Below are 21,418 nucleotides of genomic sequence, written 5' to 3' on the forward strand. Positions count from 1 at the left end.
CTCAAATCTTTTTAAAAGGTCTTTCCTATTATTTTTTAACTTTCCTAAATTGGATAAAATAAAAGTCGGCGGCGACTCTAGCTTACCGCAACATTGTTTTGCGAAATACAAAACAAAAAATCAGTTCTCCTACCGTGTTACAACTTTACCATATAGCTTTTACCTTATATTTGTTAGCTTTGTTGCATATGGTGTTTATATCATTTTATTTTATGCTATGTACTGATGATACATATCACGTTTTGTGCCACTGTCGCTGAAACTAATATTTTAGTAGCATCTTCGTTTGGCTGGTATTATCGAGCCTGCCATCTATGCCCCAGAGTTGCACGCGGTGACAAACCTCCATTTCAGTGTGAAGTTGGAAATTCCACTGAGGCTGAGATATTTAGGTATGGTTGTTTATTATTTGTTATATGACTTGAAACTTAAAATTATAATGTTGTCCGTATGTTGGAACCTTTGATGTCTAACCATTATTACCCATATTGTAGGTATAAGATAGAAATTGAAGTTTGCAACTCAAGGAAAACTTGTAACTTTGTTTTTTAGGACAGAGAGTGTGCACATATTTTGGATTTATCTGCTGCTCGATGTGTGACACCAGGTTTAAATTTTTTTTGAACATCAACATATTATCATTATCTGCACACCCTATTAGTAATGGTGTTGTTTCCATTATATGCTGGAATTGATGATCCCTTACAGTTTCCACTGGTACTCCATGTAATGTTGAATTTGGAGATGCCTTTTAAGATGACACTTTGAATATTTCAATTTCCTGATTCATTAAGGGCGTTTTAGACATCTTACATCGCTAAAGAATGACCTATCATTATTTAGACCTGGTTTTTGGAAAGCATTGGGTATCAGGGATCATATTGAAGAGTTTTTACGAAGAGAAGAGGAACGAACAACGGATTCGGAGAACAGAAATCTTCAAGGGAAAATTGCAATTGAAGATCAAAGAAGTCCTGAATTTTTGTAATGTCTATCATATCTTTTGTTAGTTCTTTGAATATTATTATGAGTAGTAAAACCCTCCAATTCTAGGGGGTGTCCCTGACTTGCTATTGTTATGAACCTTATTTCCAATATTCTATGTTATTGAAGTTTTTATGAGTTTACTTTATTGTGCAAAGTTCCTAATGCTTTTTCTATTGGACAAATAATTATTGATTTACGGTTGAGATTTAGATCGGACAAACTAACTCAACGCATTTTGCACAATAATATGACAGTGAAATCGCTTAGGAGTGAGGATTTAACCGTAGTAACCGTTTAATTCTTGGTAAAAATAATAATTTGCTTGATGTTAACTTTAATGGCTAAGGAATTAGGGTTAAAGATAAACATCAAAGGTTTTCAGTTAAGGAACTGAGGGAAACATTCTTGAGATTTCGTAGTAAACCATCCTAACAATATTCCATAAAACATGGCTTAAAAGTTGTTAAAAGGCAATTCAAACACCTAACCCTAGCATACTCTCTCATATATTCTAAACCTTTATTTTACGCTTTGATTTAATTTGTTATAATTTAATCTTATTATCAACCAAATAACAAAACCCTCATATTCTTTTGTTATATTGAATCATTAAACTAATTTATATTTTCTACGCAGTCCTCGAGTCGGGAAAAATAGTACACTTGCTATTTTTTTTATCAGCTGACATTCCTATTCACGAGGTAGTTTCTTATTCATTCACACATAGTTAATATTGGTTTATCTCTGGCCATTAATATAGTGTTATTAAATGCCTCAGATACATTATTCATAAGAACTTCACATAAGGAATAAAAATAGAATGTATGCTTACACCATGCTTTGGTAGGTATGCCTCTCAAACCTTTAGATTAAGCTCCTTTAATTCATTCATCTTAACATTCCAGGATTGGATAGATGAGGCTTTCGCAACTACCATCATTAAGTCTTTGATCTGTGTCCATCCACCAAACTTCTTTTTGAAATTGGCATATAAATGCCTAAGACAAAGTCTGTATTCTACCCTCTCAAACATTTCTTCAAAGACAAGTATCAAACCTTCCAAACCAGATTTAAATAGGGATGAAATCCAAAAAAAAAATATATGGTTAAGGATGAGATAAAAAATATAGTTAGGGATGAGATTAAAAAATAATTACAGTTATGAAAGTACCTTTTGTTGGTTAGAGATGAAAAGCCATCTCTTTTCCTAACCAATGTCCTCCAAAAGAAAGGTAGAAACCACCTCCATGACTCTTTTGTTCCAGTTTCACATACACCAAATGCTATAGGATAATATTGGTCATTTAGATCTCTACCAACTGCAATAAGAAGAGTCCATCCATACTTAGTCTTAAGATGACATCCATCAACTCCAATGAACACGATTTTATTGTAGGTGCAACCCTTGCCAAATCAATTTTACAACTGTTCTCAAAATTGACTCTCCTTAACTCTGCAGAGTATCTCCACAAAAGGTTATATTGTTTCACTACATCACCTTCAATCAAATATTTTACAATTTGTTTAGCCTTTCATGCCTTGTTCATAGTTATACCAACAGAAAAGTTACTCCTTATCTCAGAGACAATATCACAAATCTTAACACCATCAAAAGATGCCATCCTAGCTGCCACAGTTTTAGCAACCCCCTTGTAATTGGTAGAATTATTATTCAATATTCTACCATACGTGTGTGTTCCAACCTATTTCATCATTCTATATGTGTGCTTATTCCCAACTTTACTTACAAGTTCTAAAAACCCACATTTGCCCTTGCATATTACCATTACTCTAACTTTTTTCATTTTTCACATGCTTTATCTCTCATCCATTTAATATAGATCATTGAGTAATTTCTTCTTTAAATTCATCAATCGATACAAACTCCAATCCCACTTTGAATTTGTTATTCTTGTCCAAATCCTCCATCTTAAACCTTGGATAGTTTGGTTCATTCTCTCTACAAAAAGTATCAGGGCCATTATTATCAAGCTTATCACTAGCATAGTTGATGTCCATCTCATTATCCATACCACTAGATGACTCTACATTATCAACAACACCAATTTGTACTTTCTTTAGAGTATGCTAGTGCTTCCTTGTTGTAACTTTTTTGCCACTTTCTTCAACTTCATTTTTAATAAAATCAAAGCAATCATCCAACCTAAGAGGCCTCTCATCCTCACTATCATCAAATGATAAACCATCAACTTCAATGTCACTATCCTCACCGTTCTCACTATCCTCATTTACTTCGCATACTTCAACATCTTTAACTCCACCAACACCATTGCTTACTTTAACATGTTCAACATCACCAACACCATTGCTTACTTTAACATGTTCAACATCACCAACACCATTGCTTACTTTAACATGTTCAACACCAACATCATTACCCACTTCACCATGTTCAACACCACCAACATCATTACCTATTTCATCTTGTTCAACACATCCAACGTTACCTACTTCATCTTGTTCGACACCAACAATATTACCTGACCTACTTCAACTTTTTCAACACCACATATATCATCTTCTTAAACATGTCCTTCATCAAACTCTTGTGCATTGCATTTGCCTTTATGCTCAACATATATGTTCATTGCAAGTTTCATTTCATGGCATATTGTTATACATTACCGGTATCACTATCACTAACCATTCAACTACACCCATCAACATCATTATTATAGCATCATAACCAATATTATGACTGCTCAAGCCCATTCATCTCTTTCAAAATACTTGTGTCTTCAAATAAGCTCCATGTATCCAGATCTATTTCTACTGCATGCTCATTTCCCTTATGTAATATACTATATAGTCCCTATAAAATCTACCCATGTGATGAAAAATCAAAATGACCTCCATCACTTGAAACTTTCAAGAAGACACAATGAACAGAGCTAACTCACCGATAGAAGGAAGAAATAAGATACCACAAATGAAATTGAGTTTACATATACGACTGTGTTCCACAAAGGCAATTGTTTTACTTGGTCATGAAATCAAGCATTTTTCCATCTTCGTTCATTTGTCTCCTCCCTCCCACAACCAGAGCTTCCTTTTTCATCCAATATAAAAAATCTTAATTTACAGGGACTAAAAGCAAAGGCTAATTTATGAACATTTGACATTTTTGGTGGGAAGTAAATAAATAGCCACATATTTACGTTGTTAAATAGAAAAATATAAATAATTTCCACACGAGCATTGTTAGCCTAAGTCATCTTTTTTAAACATGATTCTAACCCTAGGGACTAACGCCAACGAGAAAGTGAGATATAGGGATTCAGACAAAAAAAAATACAGGGATCAAAATAAAAAATTTGCTAACTTACAAGGACCAAAATATTATTTAAACCATTATTTATTAATATGAGAAAATTGTGAAATTGAAAGAATAACAAAATACATTTTAAAATATAAAAAAATGGACTCTTACACGGCAGAGTTAAAAGATTTAAATGAATATATAAATATATGTAATTAAAATTTGCATTCAAGGAATTAGATAGGATTTCGCGTCAATAAAAGCCGTGTCTGTTACAACTTATTTCTACAATGGCATCTCATTTAAAAAAAATATATATAGAGGAGAGTTGTTTAAATTGTAAACCAACACATTATTTAAAAAAACTTGCACATGTGGATACAAACCTTTTGTTGTGTTTATATGCCAACCTTGATTTACTATATACAGATAAGTTATGCACTTGTGGTGGAAAAGTATTTACTTAAAGAAGAAAATAGCATTAATGACACAAATAACCAATATTTGAAAAGAATTATTATGCAAAAATAACATTGGATATATGTGCGTACCCTTCTCTCGACGGTGGTGAAAGGTTGGGAGAAATGGCGGAACTAGAAAGCAAGCCGGTGTTGGTGAAGAATTCATCCACCAACAGTTGTGAAAAATCAGGCCGGCGTGTTGCCTTTGAAATTCCCTTTGGAAATAATCATCGAAGCCATTCTCCCGACCACAACCATAATATTGAAACCTCCGTCGAGGAATTTGATACAGGACATTATCATCCATGTTATGTGGCGTGTTGTGCATGGTCATGTCTTGCCGTGTTCATATTTGTCGTAATTTTTCTCTTTTTTGGGATATCATATTTGGCTTTCCTCAAATCAGGAATGCCAAAAGTCAATGTTAGAGCATTCAACGTTAGCAAATTTCAAGTTAATTATAACTCACAGAAAATGGATGCAATTGTAAATTTAGGTTTAAGATTCTCAAATAATAATGAAGAGCTCAAACTTTTATATGGTCCTCTTTTTGTGGATGTCATTAGTAATGATGTGCAATTGGGTAACACTAAACTTAAAGGCTTCACTCAAATGCCTCGAAATGAGACGGATCTAGACATGACAATGACGACAAATCATGAAATTGTTAACAATGATGCTGCAGATGATCTAAAATCTGACATTGGTGCATATGAGATGGTGTTTGATGTATATATTAGTGGAAATATTGGAGTGAAAATTGGAAGTTTGCATATGATCAATGTACCTTTTTTGTCAACTTGTGAACAAATAAAAAAGATGGATGTGGATTATGGAAGAAAGCCTGAGTGTGATATCAAGATGTTTTCTTTTAGGTAAAATTCTGAATTATTTATTGTTTTTTTTTTGAAATCTTGATATCCGACTTTATGATTGAAGGACCTAAACCTTCACTATTAAGCCATCCTATGGGAGTTTAGTCATGCATATTGTTTGATTATACATTTTAATAGACATGTGAATGTTAAATAATTTAAATGTTGTTGTGTATCATTTAAGAAATACTAATGTCTTTTCTAAATATTGTTGTGTATCATTTGTTTCAGGCCCACAACCAATTGACGACATCAATGATGAGAAGCAAATTTTAAGACTGCGATGTTTCAAAACTTCTTGTGTTGATTGATATAAGTTAATTATTCATAGGATGTAACACTTATACAAAAAGTAGTAAAGTGTTTAATGGTCATTAGAGATATGTACATCATTTAAGTATTTCAATTTTAGATAAAGTTCCTTTGTATTCTTCTGTGTGTACATGTATACGTCTTTTAATTATTTAGTCATCAATGTTGCAATCATATAATAAGTAAATATACAATATTCACTAAGATAAAAGATATCAAGGATGTCTAAATTTGAAACCTCAAAAAAAAAAAACATTTCCTTCAACCATCCATATAAGTTATACTATCTATCTGATGTGTTATATGTATATCTTATACTCTTATTAATAAAACTAGTGGGATACCCGTGCGTTCGCACGGGTACTTATGTGATGTACACACGTTTTTGTTATTAAAATATAAATGAGAAAAACGAAATTATTTTTATGAAAATAGTTTATTATCTTTAAAAAAACATATTTTTTAAATAAAAACAAAATTATTTTACAAGAATAATATATATTTTAATTTTCTAAATATTATCTTAAAAAATATTGTATCTTAAATTGTAACTAATTCCAAAATAGAAATATTCGCAACATAAATAATTAAAAAACAACATATTTTTCTCGTGTTTGGATTCATCTATTATTTAAAAAAAAATTATTTTTTTATTATATAAAAATGTAATAACTCGTGGGTTCGCACAAATTCTGATCTGAACACCCTTCGTATAGTATCACGGGTACTGGTGCATTACGCGCATATGTTTCTAAAATATAATAAGAATGAAAAAACAGAAAGACAATTATTTAATTAACCAAAAAAAAGATTATTATTATTAAAAAAATATATTTATATTTGGAGCATAAATATAGTGTTTTCATGTATACAAATATTTCGATCGGCCGTATATTTTTTGTATGTAAATATTTAATTTGTTTTGACATTATTTATAATAATATTTATGCAATAATTTAATTTTATAAATATCAACTAATAACATAGTATTTGAAAATTATATTTTAATTATATAAATAAATATGTTATATTTACTTTAAATTTCTTTAATTGTACAAAAATACAATAAACCGATGACAAAACAAGGTGTGGTCCGTCGGGTCGGTTCACATATCCATCAAAAAGTGGCGGTTTGGTTGAGATTTTGGGCCCGCCACCCACCAATATCCGCCCCACCAAAGTTCACCGCCTTCCAAAATCCACCTAGTCTATCCATTCAGCCCGTCCCTCCTTATGTCCACCTTTTTTTAGTTAATTCTAGCAATAACAGCTCTTGATCGTTTTATTTTTTACATTTATTTGTGAATGTATGCAATATTTTTAAGTAATATTTATTAAAAATATGCTTTATAGAAATTTGTTCTAAACAATAAGTGAAAATCTAATTGAGATGTAAAAAAGATTAATTATTCTATTAAAAAAATGAAGAAAAAAATAGACGGGCAAACCCGCCACCTTGGCGGGACGACCTAAATTTCCATGCCCATTTCTACTTGGCGGACTTGTCTGTCCCGTTCTTTTTTTACAGGCATAAGACGGGCCGACCGGCTTGTTTTGCCACCCCTAAGTATAGATACTCGTGCATTCGTATGGGTACGTACTGGTCCATTACGCACATATGTTTTTAAAATGTAATAAACCGTTGCCTATAATTTTTTCAAAAATTATTATTTGATTCGATTGTATTATTTTCTCCTATATAAATGTTATTTTTTATTTACCATTCTTTATAAAAATAATTCAATAAATAATAAATTTGTTCCCGTTTTTTATCAATAACTTCATTTTTTTTCATTGGATTAAATTTTCATATCAAGAGAAAATAAAATTTATTAAAATTTTAAATTAATATAATTTTTATGTTTTAATCAATAATCATATTAGTTTTATTTTTGTGATCATACAATAATTAAGAATATTTCATATATAAATATTATTTTTGAATCAATAGTAAATTTGTTGTCATTATTATTTAATTATTTTTATAAATAATTTTATTTTTCCTGCTGAATAAAATGTTCATATTAGGAGAGAATAAAATTTATTAAAATTTTAAATAAATATAATTTTTATATTTGAATCAATAATTATATATTAGTTTTATTTTTGTGATCATAAAATAATTAAGATTACTACATATTATCATACAATTTTAATATTATTTAATTCATACATTACTTATCTATTTATTCTATATCACAATACTATACTTTATACTCTTACCAATTTTTATTTATAATACATTATCTTTCATAATCTTTAATTTTTAATGTATTTGACCCGTTTTATATTATACCCTATTCTATTAGTATTTATATTAAAGTTCATTTAATTCATTTATATTGTAAGATCATTTTGTACCAAAGAAAATTTTTTATGATTACTGATTTAATTATTTAAATTTCAATTAATAACTTACTATATATTTTATAACATGAATACGATTAAATGAATAAAATATTTGTGTTACATTTTCATTTATCATAAATAAAATTTAATATCATTTATCGTATCTTAATATGTAATAATATTTAGGCTAAATTAAAGTTTTAGTTCCCCTATTTTAGTCAAGTCACAAAATCAATCCCCCTATTTTATTTTTAAACAATTTTGGTCCCTCTTTCTTATTTTTGGTTAAAAAAGAGATGACATGTAATTTCTTTAAAAAATTGGCATGTTTTAAATGATGTGGACACTACCAACTCATTTACCCCATTTTACATGTCATTTTCTTTTTCTTATATTTATTGATTTAATTTAAAATAATTAAAAAACTAATAAATAATAAAATAAAAAACAAAAATTAAAAGTAGAAATAATTATAATAATAAAAATAAAAACAAAATATCATAATTTTAAGGAAAATTAATTGAAAGTAAAAATAATACTGTGTGAAACAAATCAAAATTGATAACTTCATACAGAATTTTTTTTTTCCAGTAGAGATGATAAGATCTCTACACTACGTTTCAATCAAATCAAATTTCATTGTCAATGAATGGACACTCTTGTCAATATAGGTTTCTTCAATGGTTTTTTTTGGAAGTCTTGAATCTAAGATCAAATAATTTGCAGAAGCAATTTTCAAAGGTCTCTTTTTCTTTCCAGATTTTTTCGAGCATCCTTCAATGGCTTCATTGGGATCAAATCATTTACATAAGCAATTTCTGCATGCCCCTTTTACTTTGCCAAATTTCTCTAGCATGAAAACACTTTGAGTTGCTTCGGATAAGTTTTCTCAGTTTATTCAACCATGGTGGAATCCCTAAATCCAGATCTTAATCTGATTTCCTAAATTCAGAATTCAAATTCGAAATCCCCAAATCTCAAATGTTTATTTTAAATCTCAAATGTTTATTCCAAATCCAAATTCTTTATGCATAAAACTCAAATCTGAATCTCTAAATCTCAAATTCTAATTCCAATTTCAAATCCCTAAAACCCAAATCAAAATCTGAGATATATAAAGAATTACTTAAAAAAAAGGAGATAATGGAAATAGAAAAGATAGTTAAAACAGAAAAGAATTGTTGAAGAAGAAGATAAAAAAAATTTAGTGATGAGAGAATAAAGGTTGATGAGGAGTTTATCTTTTGCTTATCGTGTTCATGTTCTGTCTCCAGAAAACTTTTCACTTTAATTTTTAAACTTGATCGACATATTATTAGTAAGTTTTAATTTATTTAATAAATAAACAAATTAATAAAATAACATGGAAAATGATTATTAATATTTATTATGCCAAGTCATCAACATATGCCACATATTTAAAAAACATTACACATCAACATTTTTTAGTGAAAAATAAGTATGAAGGACCAAAAGTGTTAAAAAAATAAATGAGGGGATTGATTCCGTGAGTTGGATAAAATAGAGGGACCAAAACTGTAATTTAGCCTAATATTTATAATTTTAGATGATATATCATATTTTAAAACAGAATAAAAATATCATAGATATTATAATAAATAGTTTTTTTTTACTTTTTTAATAACCAAATATAGATAGTAAACGTGAAAATAAGATAATTTTTAAAATATGATATGAAAAAAATAAATTTGATGTGTATCATACATTTAATTTAGATAAATTTATTTGTTTTCAAACTATTTTTTATTTTTATAAATCTTAAGATTATACAAATCACATCATTTATAAAAAAAATATTATTTTGAATTATAATTTATTAATTACAATTTGAATTGTATATATAGAATAGATTAAAAATAAAACATTTGAATAAAAAAATTAAGTGTTATTTTTGAGAAAAAATTTTGTGCATATTTTAATAAGTTAATATTGCACTTAAATGATTAGAATTAAAAGAATGGGGACAACTTCTCTACCCATCACAAAAAGATGGGTAGTGTACATTCCACCAATCAGATGACGCCATTTCATTTTTATGTATTTAATTATTTATCATAAAGAACAATTGTTTGATGTTTTCAATGCATTTTACACTAAAGGTAACCTTACCCACCTTTTTGAGGTGGGTATAAAAATATAGAATCAATTCTACTTGAAATTATCCCATTTAATAATTTTTTTATATAAAACTATTTTTAAATTACAAAACACCCTTCAAACTTTAATCACACATTCACTAAAATCAAATAATAAACAAAATTCAAGTATAAATAGATAATTAATTTGTATTATTAATTATAATTATATCATAAAAACTAAAATCAAATAATAAACAAAATTCAAGTATAAATAGATAATTAATTTGTATTATTAATTATAATTATATCATAAAAACTATATTGATATATTTATTCATAATTACTATATACAATTTTTTCGATTTTTTATTAAAATTAAATCAATTTTACAAAGAGGAAGAAAAATTCAATCTTCTGCAAATAAATTTTGAATAAAATAATAATTTCTAAAAAGCTACCTAATTGAACCAATTTAAATAAAATATTATATATATTTTTAATCATAATTGAATTTAATAAAACTCTTATAATCAAATATTTAAAACAAATAAAAATCAAATTAAGTATGACATATTATACATTTTCTTTAAGACATGAAAAATTTATATTTATTTATAATTTTTTTGGAATATTAATCAATTATTTTCATGATATAATAGTATTATTTTTCCCGAAACAGATTGAAATTGTAGGCTTAGATTTTGGATTTGATTTAATTCCACATACAATAAAACTTTTATTTTAGAATAATGAGTTTTGGTTAATGTTTTTATTTGTATAAAATATTAAACACGGTTCTAGACTTGGGCTCCGAAAAAAAAAATTTAATATCTAGAATTTTATAATGGAATAACAACCTATCTATTTACATGATTATCACCAAGTAAATTGCTTTAAAATCACAAAAGTAATTACAAATGGAATATAGTAGTGAAAAAGTGAATGGAGACACCAAAGCAGCATGTCACTGCCTGTCTGAACCCTGCAAAAAGAGAAGGAAGAGCCAGAAGAGTTATTTAAGATCTTTCTTTGTTTTTGAAAGTATAGAAATGTCAACAAAATTATATCTTAAGCCATCGAAAAATACAAATCCCTAATTAAGAAAAAGTTATAGATCACATTTATGCATAATTAGTAATAATCATTTACATGGAAGTGAATCGTAAATTCGCATATAAGATGGAGGAACAAATGGATACAATTTATTTATAGAAAAAAATAAACAACATCACTTAAAAGGATAACAAAATCGAAAAAATTAATAACAATGACTTACAGAATCTATTTAAGCTTATTTTCCAGAACAAAAATTAGGTCACCTCGTTATCAAAGAACAATTATTTCAAAATGTTCTTGAGATGATTTTCCACTTATGGTGGACTCTAACAGCAATCTTGCTTCCTCAGTCCTTTTGTTGCAAATAATAGAATGAAAACTTATGAAGTTCGAGGGAAGACATATTTTGTAAAAGAAAACATTACAGCTATATAATGTGTACAGACTACATATTAATTACCTGTACAGAAAACAAATGGGTGAACATAGAGAATGGAAATAATTGATTTTCCCCATAATTTTCCACTAATCAGAAAACCTAAGTAATTATCAATAAGGTAATTATCAATAACTGAAATTGGGGCAAAAATTTTAAGATAGGATTTATCCTCAGAAATTCAAATTTTAAGTGTAAAATAGAAAGGGTAATTTAGAGAATTCCAGAACATATTATTTTCTTATATGGTAGATATTAGCTTGTAAAAAACACCAACTCAAATGTATTTTAAATTATTTAAATATATGTGATAATGTAAGAGAATAGATGCAAATAGAAAAATAATTAGAAAACATTTTTATATTCAATTAGAACATTGACCCTAAATTTGACATAAAACTTACTTTGGGTTTGTTTGGTAAAAATAGCGGTTGACTGATAAGCTAGTTGATAACCTATAGCTTATGACTGATGGCTAGTGACTTATGGCTTATAGCCTATATCGGATGGTTGAGACTGATAGCTTATAAGCTAATTGAAGTGTTTGGTAAAATTACCGGTTCAATTAACTTATAAATGTAAAATGACATAAAAGATATTTAATTTATAATTATTTTATTTTAAATTAAAATAAATTATAAGGGTTAAAAATGGATTTTAATTAAAATAATAAGGATAAATAAGAAAGAAAAAATAATAAGCTATAAGACATAAGCTAAAACGCTATTTGAAATAGCGTCTGAAAAATAAGCTATAAGCTAGTAAAATAAGCTATAAACTCGTGATGAAAAGACCGTTATCAAACGGGTCTAAATTATCATATGAGCTTACAAGACATAAGACATAAGCTATAAGCTCGAAAACATGTCTTACCAAACAGAACCTTTAAATATAACAAAAATATACATCACACAATTTATTTTGAAAACCACTCATAGTTCACAATTAAAATTAAACATACTTTTTGTTATTCCAAAAACCTTTCTAAACTTTAACTTAGTGTGTTTTTAAAAAAAAAAATCAGGTGGTGAGTTTTTTTTGGAGTCTAGAAAGGGGAAGTTTGGCTCTGGAGGTTTTCTTGGAGGCGTCTTCTTCGGGTCTAGGAGGAGGAGTTTCTAGAGTTTTTACTTGGTCTTTTTGTAGGTAATATGAGGTTTGATAAAGAGGATATTTGGGTTTGAAACCTAGACCCGATATGTGGCTTTTTCGTGAAAATTACTTATGGTTATTTTAGCTCTCTAGCCAGTCTGTCAGATAATAGGTTTGATGCGATCCTTCACGGGCTTCCTAGGATTTGGAAAAGTTAAGCGTCTTACAAAGTAGTTGTGTTATATTGGAAACTGATTCAGAATAGGTTGTCGACTAGGCATAATCTTCTTAGGTGTCATATTATGTTGAGTGGTGGTGGTGTGGAGTATGTCGTGTGTGCGGGCAGGTGGAGTCAGCATACCACCTTTTTATGTTATGATATGTTTCTTCTATCAGTTGGTATATGGTGTTTAGGTGAGTGGGACAACCAAAGTCTTTGACTAGGTCGTTCAGAGGGGTATTTGAATGGTTTTGGGGTTAATGAGAGGGGAAGATGGTGTTCATAGGTCTAGTCTCGGTCTGGCTCTTTATGATATGGGCTATTTGAAATATACAGAATAAAGTTTTTTTAAACATATTCACTTGATGGGGTTAGTCACTAAGTGTCTTTGGTTATTAATTTGACATGGAAGTGAACTCGTGTTCATGGCCATAGTTTTGTCATTCTTTGCTTTACTAGGAGCGGGGTCCACTCAAGTGGATGAGTGTTTAGGGGTATGTTGGTTGGCTAACCATCATCCTTTTGTTATTGTCGGATGCTCGAGTTTTCCTTCCTTCAACTTGCTTTCTCTAAAGGTCTGTTGTGCTTGTGGTTGGTGAATGGATCATATCGGTGGTTGGTTGATTGTTTCCTATTGGTTTTGGTGTTTATGTGGTTGATTGTTGGTTTATTTCTTTTCCATCTTGGTTCGTGTTTAGGAGGTGACCCGTTTTGTGTGGTTTTTTCCTAGGTATTTCGGCTTTGGCTGATGTTATTGTTTTAGGGCACTATTGATATTCTCGGCTTCACTTTTTTATATCTTTATTAACTTTTGTTTAATTAATATAGTTTTCATGCTTTCCCATTCAAAAATATCACAAAATGATTAAATATTGTATAGGGTTAAGTATGTTTTTGGTCCCTATAAATATCTCCAATTTCATTTTTAGTCCCTATTAAAAAATGACATATTTTGGTCCCTATAAAATTATTATGCACGTTGTTTTAGTCCATACTGTTAAACCGATGTGTATTTTTTTAATTATTATTTTACAGACATGTTTAGAACGTTATAAAAACTTCCTCGAAAAAAAAGAAACTTAAAATTTGATTTCTAAGTCGAGATTTGTATTTCCTTTTATCAATATCTTTTGAAATTTAAAAAATTCATATTTAAGTTTTCTCATTATAAAAAATTGTAAAGAAATATTTAATAATACTCTAAACTTGTATGAAAAAAGTTATTCAAAAATTTAAAATTTTAAGGGTAATTAGACAGTTTCAAAATTTTAAAAAAATAGCAGGTACTAAAAGTGCATGCATAAAATTTTAGAGACTAAAATATATAATTTTTTTTAATAGAGACTAAAAATAAAATTTGAAATATATATATATATATATATATATATATATATATATATATATATATATATATATATATATATATATATATATATATATATATATATATATATATATATATATGGGGAGTCGTTTAAGTTGCTTTTTTTAAAAAATTTCATTTAAAAATTGAATATGTGGCATTAAAATTAACATGAATGAGGTGTTAGTAGGGCTGTAAATGGAGATGAAGAACCGAAATCCACCCAGGAACTGGACCATTGGACCGACCGAAACAAATGTTGGTCTAGTAATGGATATAATTTTAATCCGTATCCATAACAAAGAACCGAACCATTTATCCAACGGATACCCGGTAAGCATGCATATAAATTCTTTAGTTTTTTCATTTCATCAATTTTTTCCTCTCTCTTTTTAGTCCCTCTCTCGTCTCTCTCTCTCTCTCTCTCTCTCTCTCTCTCTCTCTCTCTCTCTCTCTCTCTCTCTCTCTCTCTCTCTCTCTCTCTCTCGTCTCTCACTCTTCCGTTCCGTCTTCTAGGGTTTCTTCTTCCTCCCAAATTCCGATCAAGCCACAGTGGTTCCTTGCATGAGTGTTTGAATCATTTATGTTAGTGTAATTTGTTCAAGACTTCAAGCCTACTACTAGTACTACAATCGTGTAATGTTTCCAAACTCTTATATTTCTTATTTCTGTTCGCCTATTGTTTACAATGTTTGCATGTTTGATATATTGAATACTTCTTTACCTGGTATTAATTTTCACATAAAATGTTGTGATTTCGGAATCGTTCTTGACCCTGTTTCAATGACGTTACAAAATTTTGACCTAAACAGTTTGAGTATTTGATTTGTTGTTTATATTGCTTGAATTGTGATAAAAAATGTCTGAGAGGATGATTATGTTGATGAGTATTGTTTTCATTAGGGTTTCGGGGTTTTGAATTGAGGTTCTTTCTGTTTAAATTTCAAACACAATTTTGACCTAAATTGTTTGAGTATTCGATTTGTTCTTTATATTGCTTGAGTTTTGAGAAGAAATTGTTTGAGTATTTGATTTTGTTGTTGAGTTTTGTTCTACATTAGGGTTCGGCCTTAGGATTTTGAATTGAGGTTCTAATTTATTTGTGTTACTCAATTTTGTTCATATTTCATCATACATTATTGTTTGATTGATATTTTTTCTTTTTGCCATGTCTTTTCAAGATTCTTCATTGACTCCAACAATGGATGATCTTATTGATATTAACATGATGCTTGATGGGAGTTGGGAAGAGGAGACAACGGACGGAGGAAATTTAGAGATTGGCGAGATGATTGATTTGGACCTTCCAGTTACACTTCCAAATGACAACACTACTCAAAATACAACAACTACTCAAAATACTTCTACTACACAAAATACAACTACTACACAAAATACAACTACTGTTGATGATGGTGCAACCCCTCTAGTTGACCCAGATCAGAGTTCTCAGAGTCAAAGAAATGCATTTGGTAAAGCTCCTCGTCCTAAGAAGTCTGCTATACATACTGAAATGGTTCTTATAGAACTGCCTAATGGTACCAAGAAGTGGAAATGCAAATGGTGTGGTAAGCTTTACACTTATGATGTGAAATGGAAAAGTACTTCTAATGGTAAGAAACATTTAGAAAACTGCATTCAGAGAAAGTTGAGGCTGAAAGGTAATACTGACAAACATGTTGCACAATCTAGGTTAAATGTAGGTGATGATAATACTCCTAGTTTGGCAACTTGGACATATAATCATGCTAGGGTTAGAGAGGTTGCAGCTCATATGATTCTAGGTCATGAATTTCCTTTTTCTGTTATGGAAGGTGTTATCTTTAATGAGTTTCTTAGAGAAATTTATCCATGGTACAAAAATATTACTAGACAACAGGTTAAGTTTGATTGTGAGACATTTTATGAGGCTGAGAGACTTAAGATGAAAAAGTCTATGTCTTTGATTAACAGGATCAGTCTTACAACTGACTTGTGGTGGTCCGCTGAGCAGAGGATAGGTTATATGACTGTGACTGGTCATTTCATTGATTCAAAATGGCAGTTTCACAAAAGAGTTTTATCTTTTAAGAATGTGCCACCACCACATTCAGGTGAGGTTTTATGTAGGGAATTGATTAAGGTCATGGGTGACTGGGGCATAAGGGATAAGGTTGTTTCAATTTCAGTTGATAATGCTAGTGCCAATGATAATTGTATTGTTAGGTTGAAGAGAGATTATTCTGGTAGGAGAAATCTACCATTGAATGGTAAACTGTTTCATGTGAGATGTTGTGCACACATCCTAAATTTGTTGGTTCAGGATGGTCTTGATATGATTAAAGTGACTGTTGATAAGATTAGGAATGGGGTCAAATACTTGATGAATTCTGAAACTAGATGCAAAGCCTTCAAAAAATTTGTTGATGAGTTGCAACTTGAAAGCAGAATGCAAGTGTTGGATACTAAGACTAGGTGGAACTCAACTTGGTTGATGTTGTCCACTGCATACCACTACAGAGAAGTCTGGCCTAGATATGCTGAAGAAAATGGTGCATTTCTCAACTATTTGCCTAATGCAAATGATTGGGAAGATGTTCATGATATTTGCAAGTTCTTGGAGGTTTTTGCTGATGTTACATCAATCATTAGTGGTACCTCTTACCCTACTGCTAATTTGTTTTTGGCTGAGCTTTACATGGTGAAGGTTCTACTTGACAACCCTTCAAGTATCTCAAATAATCCTCAGCTGCAAGCGCTTGCTAATGAAATGAAGTTGAAATATGACAAGTATTGGTCAGAGTCTAATACATTGATTTCTATTGGTGCAGTTCTTGATCCAAGGTATGTACATTTTACAAGTAGATAGTTAATTATGTTGCCATTGTATTATACAATAGGTAGCTACTATTCTGCTTTGTATGTTGCCTTGAGATTCAACCTTGGCCTATGATAAATTTTGTTGCCTAAGTTATACATCTCGGGGCCACTTCTATGTCTCTGATCTGCTTGTGGTTCTATTTGATGAATTATTCATATGATGACTTCTGTTGCCTTATTGTGTACTTCTATTTTATTTAATCTTGGCCTATGATGAATATTGAGGCCACTTTTATATCTCTGATTTTCTTGTGGTTATGTTTAATAAATTCTTCATAGGATGACTTTTGTTGCCTTGTTGTGTACTTCTGTTTGATTTAATCTTGGCCTATGATGGATTTTGTTGCCCATGAAATACATGTTGAGGCCAATGATTTCTGTTGCCTTGTTGTGTACTTCTGTTTGATTTAATCTTGGCCTATGATGATTTCTGTTGCCTATGAAATACATGTTGAGGCCTATGATTTCTGTTGCCTTGTTGTGAATTGAGAATCAACCTTGGCCTATGATGAATTCTATTGTCTTGTTGTGAATCTGAGGCCAATTTAATTATCTAACATTGTGAGTTGTGACTCAATTGTGCCTATGATTAATTATGTTTCCTAGTGAGTTGTTTGTGACTCAATTGTGCCTATGATGACTCTGAGGCCAATTCTGTTACCTTCTTCTGATGTGACTTTAGTTGTGTCTAGGGAAAATTCGGTTACCTCATGGTGTCTTTTGTTGCCTATGATGAAATCACATTCTGAGACCAAACATTCTGTTACCTCATGGTGTCTTTTAGTTGTGTCTAGGTATAGCTGAATTTAAGTTGGTTGACAACTCTACTTGTTCAAATAGGTATAAAATGATCTTCATCAAATGGGTATATCCCTTCTTGTATTTAAATCCTACTCAAGCCACTGCCTATGAACAAGAGTTGGCAACCAACTTAAAATCTCTCTTCCAATTATATCAAGATACCTATGGAACCAATGGTGAGAATGTCCCTGTATTTGAGAACCCAGAGGTCGTGTCTAGTTCTGGGTTGGGAAGGAGGGGTTTTGAAATGTTTTTAGAAACTGTTGTTGGTAACACTATTTCAAAATCTGATCTTGAATTATATCTTGAGGAGCCTCCCTTGAAAGTTCCCCCTAAAACTAAGTTTGATGTTTTAACATGGTGGATGGGGAATGAAGCCAAGTATCCTGTTCTTAGTAAATTGGAAAAGGATATTCTAACTGTTCCAGTTACAACTGTTGCTTCTGAAGCAACTTTTAGTGCTGGTAAAAGAGTTATTGATCCGAAATGATTTTCAATGAAAACTAAGACAGTTGAAATGGTTCTTTGTGGGGGTGATTGGGTGAAGGAGAAGTATGGAATTAAAAAGGGTTGCACTGCTAGCATTGTAAGTAACCTTTGATTATGTTTATGGATGGTCTATTTTAATTGAATAACTATATTACTTTTGCTTATGAAGTTATCTTTTTACTTTTGTAGCTTGAAGAACTACAAGATGAACCTTTAGCATATCATTTTGGTGAGGATCCGGCTGTCGCTTCTTCTACAACAGCAACTTGAAGATATAATGCAATGCCAATGATAAGATTGTTCTGAGGCATTAACAAATGTAATGATATTTTGTGTTTTTTTTAAAACAAAATTTGCATAACTTAAACTTATGTTTGAACAAGTTTTAATTATTTGCATCAACTTTCTATTTTGAACATGTGACTTATTATGTGAATTTTTATCATATGATGTGAATTTTGATCAAATGTAATGTGAATGTCAAATGTCAAATACTCAAATTGGGATGAGAAAATGATGTGAGTTGATTATGTGAATTTTGCTTAAAATCTTCATTTTTTTCTCTCTAATTCGGGTGGTCTGGATACCCGATCCGAAATTATCGGTCCGGTTTTGGTTTTCAATACCAATTCCTCAAGTATCTGGTCCGTTCTCGGTTTACCCGAAGGTACCGAATCGGTTTCGGTTCAAAAATTTAACCAATATTGTTTTGGTCCGGTCCCGGTTTATCCGGTTAAGTGTTCGGTCCAACTCTCGGGACCTTGAATACCCAGACCGGTCTGTAACGCCCCAGACTGCTTTCGGGATGATCGACTAACCCAACAAACCAACACGAGTCTTTTCAGCATGCTTTGACCTCACTCGCACGCTTTCCGGGATACTTCCCAGAAGGTCACCCATCCCAAGACTACTCCAAGTCAAGCACGCTTAACTGTGGAGTTCTTATGGAATGAGCTACCGAAAAGACGGCCTCAAGTGTTACATGCGGTGTAACCACCACTCGCCTTCTTTGGCCTTGGGTGTTACATGCCCACCAGCTTCCGCATGGTTCGTCCTCAAACCACATCGTACTGGGAGAGGTCTGGCTCTGATACCATTTGTAACGCCCCAGACTGCTTTCGGGATGATCGATTAACCTTACAAACCAACACGAGTCTTTTTAGCATGCTTTGACCTCACTCGCACGCTTTCCGAGAAACTTCCCAGAAGGTCACCCATCCCAAGACTACTCCAAGTTAAGCAGGCTTAACTGTGGAGTTCTTATGGAATGAGCTACCGAAAAGAAGATGCATCTTGTTGGTATAGGTAGTACCCATCAATCCTTATAAACTTTCCTTCAACCATACAGTCCCATACCTGCACAGCCTTAGGATCCCTCTCATTCCGATGTGGCGACAACTTCTTGCCATATTCGGCCTCACGTGTTACATGCGGTGTAACCACCACTCACCTTCTTTGGCCTTGGGTGTTACACGGTCCGGACCAAAAACAACCCTAGGTGTTAGTAACAGTGTTGACATGATTTTTTTTACCTTTAAATAGTTCAAACTCTTTTTGGGACCCATACAGGGAGATAACATAAAATCCAACGGTACTGCAGGTTGATCTCTACACATTTGCATCAGTATAGTAACTTTTCCTTCCTTATCAGAATGGATAAAAACGAAGCAACCCCTTTCAACTCCATTTGTAGCCGCCACCAATCTCAACCCAATAGTCAAATTTCAGTATGTCATTTAAATTCTATCATTTTCTATAGTCCATAGCTTAACACTTAACCACTCATTGCGCTTTTGTTAACCTAACAAATGTTTATGCTTTCTCTATAGGTAATTCTTGTTGATAATTCCAGACCCTTGTATCAAAAGGTTGCTGTGAAATTCTGGTAAGACAGACCCCAGATGTCATATACGATGTTGAGACATCTGGTCTGTCATCAGCTTGGCTGAGGCAGTACATACAGATCCCTCAATTATTTATTACATCTAACATCCAGAAGTCTGGAAGTGTTGGGATCCCATATCAGTTCAGTTAACATTAACAAATCTGCTTAGCAGAGATTCTGTGTTAGCACAGTCATTAAATCACACACTGATGTCGTGCACGATGTTATGACATCCAAACTGAACTTACAAATAAACAATGCAGAAACATAAACAACACAACAGAATTGTTCACCCAGTTCGGTTCAATCAACCTACTCTGGGGGCATACCAAGCCAGGGATGAAGTCCACTATTAGCAGTATCAATTCAGAGCTAAACTCCCAGTTTACAACTCCTCACTTAATCACTACCCAATGACCCTTCTACCTAGGTTCTCCCTAGATATGGAATATCTCCATTCCACTCCCAATCATCGCAACGATGTCTAGCAGTCAACAACTCAGCCATTGCATCGACGGCTTAATCACCAACAACTTAAATATACATAATAGCGTAGTTCCAAGAACACAATTTTCACTCATTGCTTCACAGCTTCTGAGTGAATAAAACAAACCTCTTACCTACAGGCTTCGAGGCACAAATCAGTGACCATCCCACAACCTGGGTGGTTCACTTAAACAACAAACCCTAATGACTACATTATGATCGTTAGGTTTACAAGGCTACAAAGATTCCTATATATAACCTGATCCTAGTTGGACTTGGGCTTAAAATCGCAGCACTCCATGCTGTTACAAATCAGCAGATTTCTTCTGCTACAAACAAGGTCTTCAATCATAAGTTTCCTAATTTATCTT

General features: G+C 31.3%; 2 protein-coding genes across 2 annotated transcripts; both read left to right on the forward strand.

Moving 5' to 3' along the window:
- The first annotated feature begins 4,789 nt into the window (after positions 1 to 4,789).
- LOC131629047 (uncharacterized) lies at positions 4,790 to 6,066 on the forward strand. Its single transcript, XM_058899845.1, has 2 exons — positions 4,790 to 5,603; positions 5,835 to 6,066. The coding sequence occupies exons 1-2, from the start codon at positions 4,852 to 4,854 to the stop codon at positions 5,848 to 5,850; spliced, it is 768 nt and encodes a 255-aa protein (XP_058755828.1). The 5' UTR covers positions 4,790 to 4,851; the 3' UTR covers positions 5,851 to 6,066.
- A 9,662-nt stretch (positions 6,067 to 15,728) lies between these two features.
- Positions 15,729 to 18,677, forward strand: LOC131629036 (zinc finger BED domain-containing protein RICESLEEPER 2-like). The gene is made up of 2 exons (XM_058899835.1): positions 15,729 to 17,350; positions 18,227 to 18,677. Exons 1-2 carry the CDS (start codon positions 15,729 to 15,731, stop codon positions 18,675 to 18,677), a joined length of 2,073 nt encoding a protein of 690 aa, XP_058755818.1.
- The last annotated feature ends 2,741 nt before the right edge of the window (positions 18,678 to 21,418 follow it).

The sequence above is a fragment of the Vicia villosa genome, unplaced genomic scaffold (genome assembly GCF_029867415.1).
Source record: "Vicia villosa cultivar HV-30 ecotype Madison, WI unplaced genomic scaffold, Vvil1.0 ctg.000505F_1_1, whole genome shotgun sequence".
NCBI classification, from domain to species: Eukaryota; Viridiplantae; Streptophyta; class Magnoliopsida; order Fabales; family Fabaceae; genus Vicia; species Vicia villosa.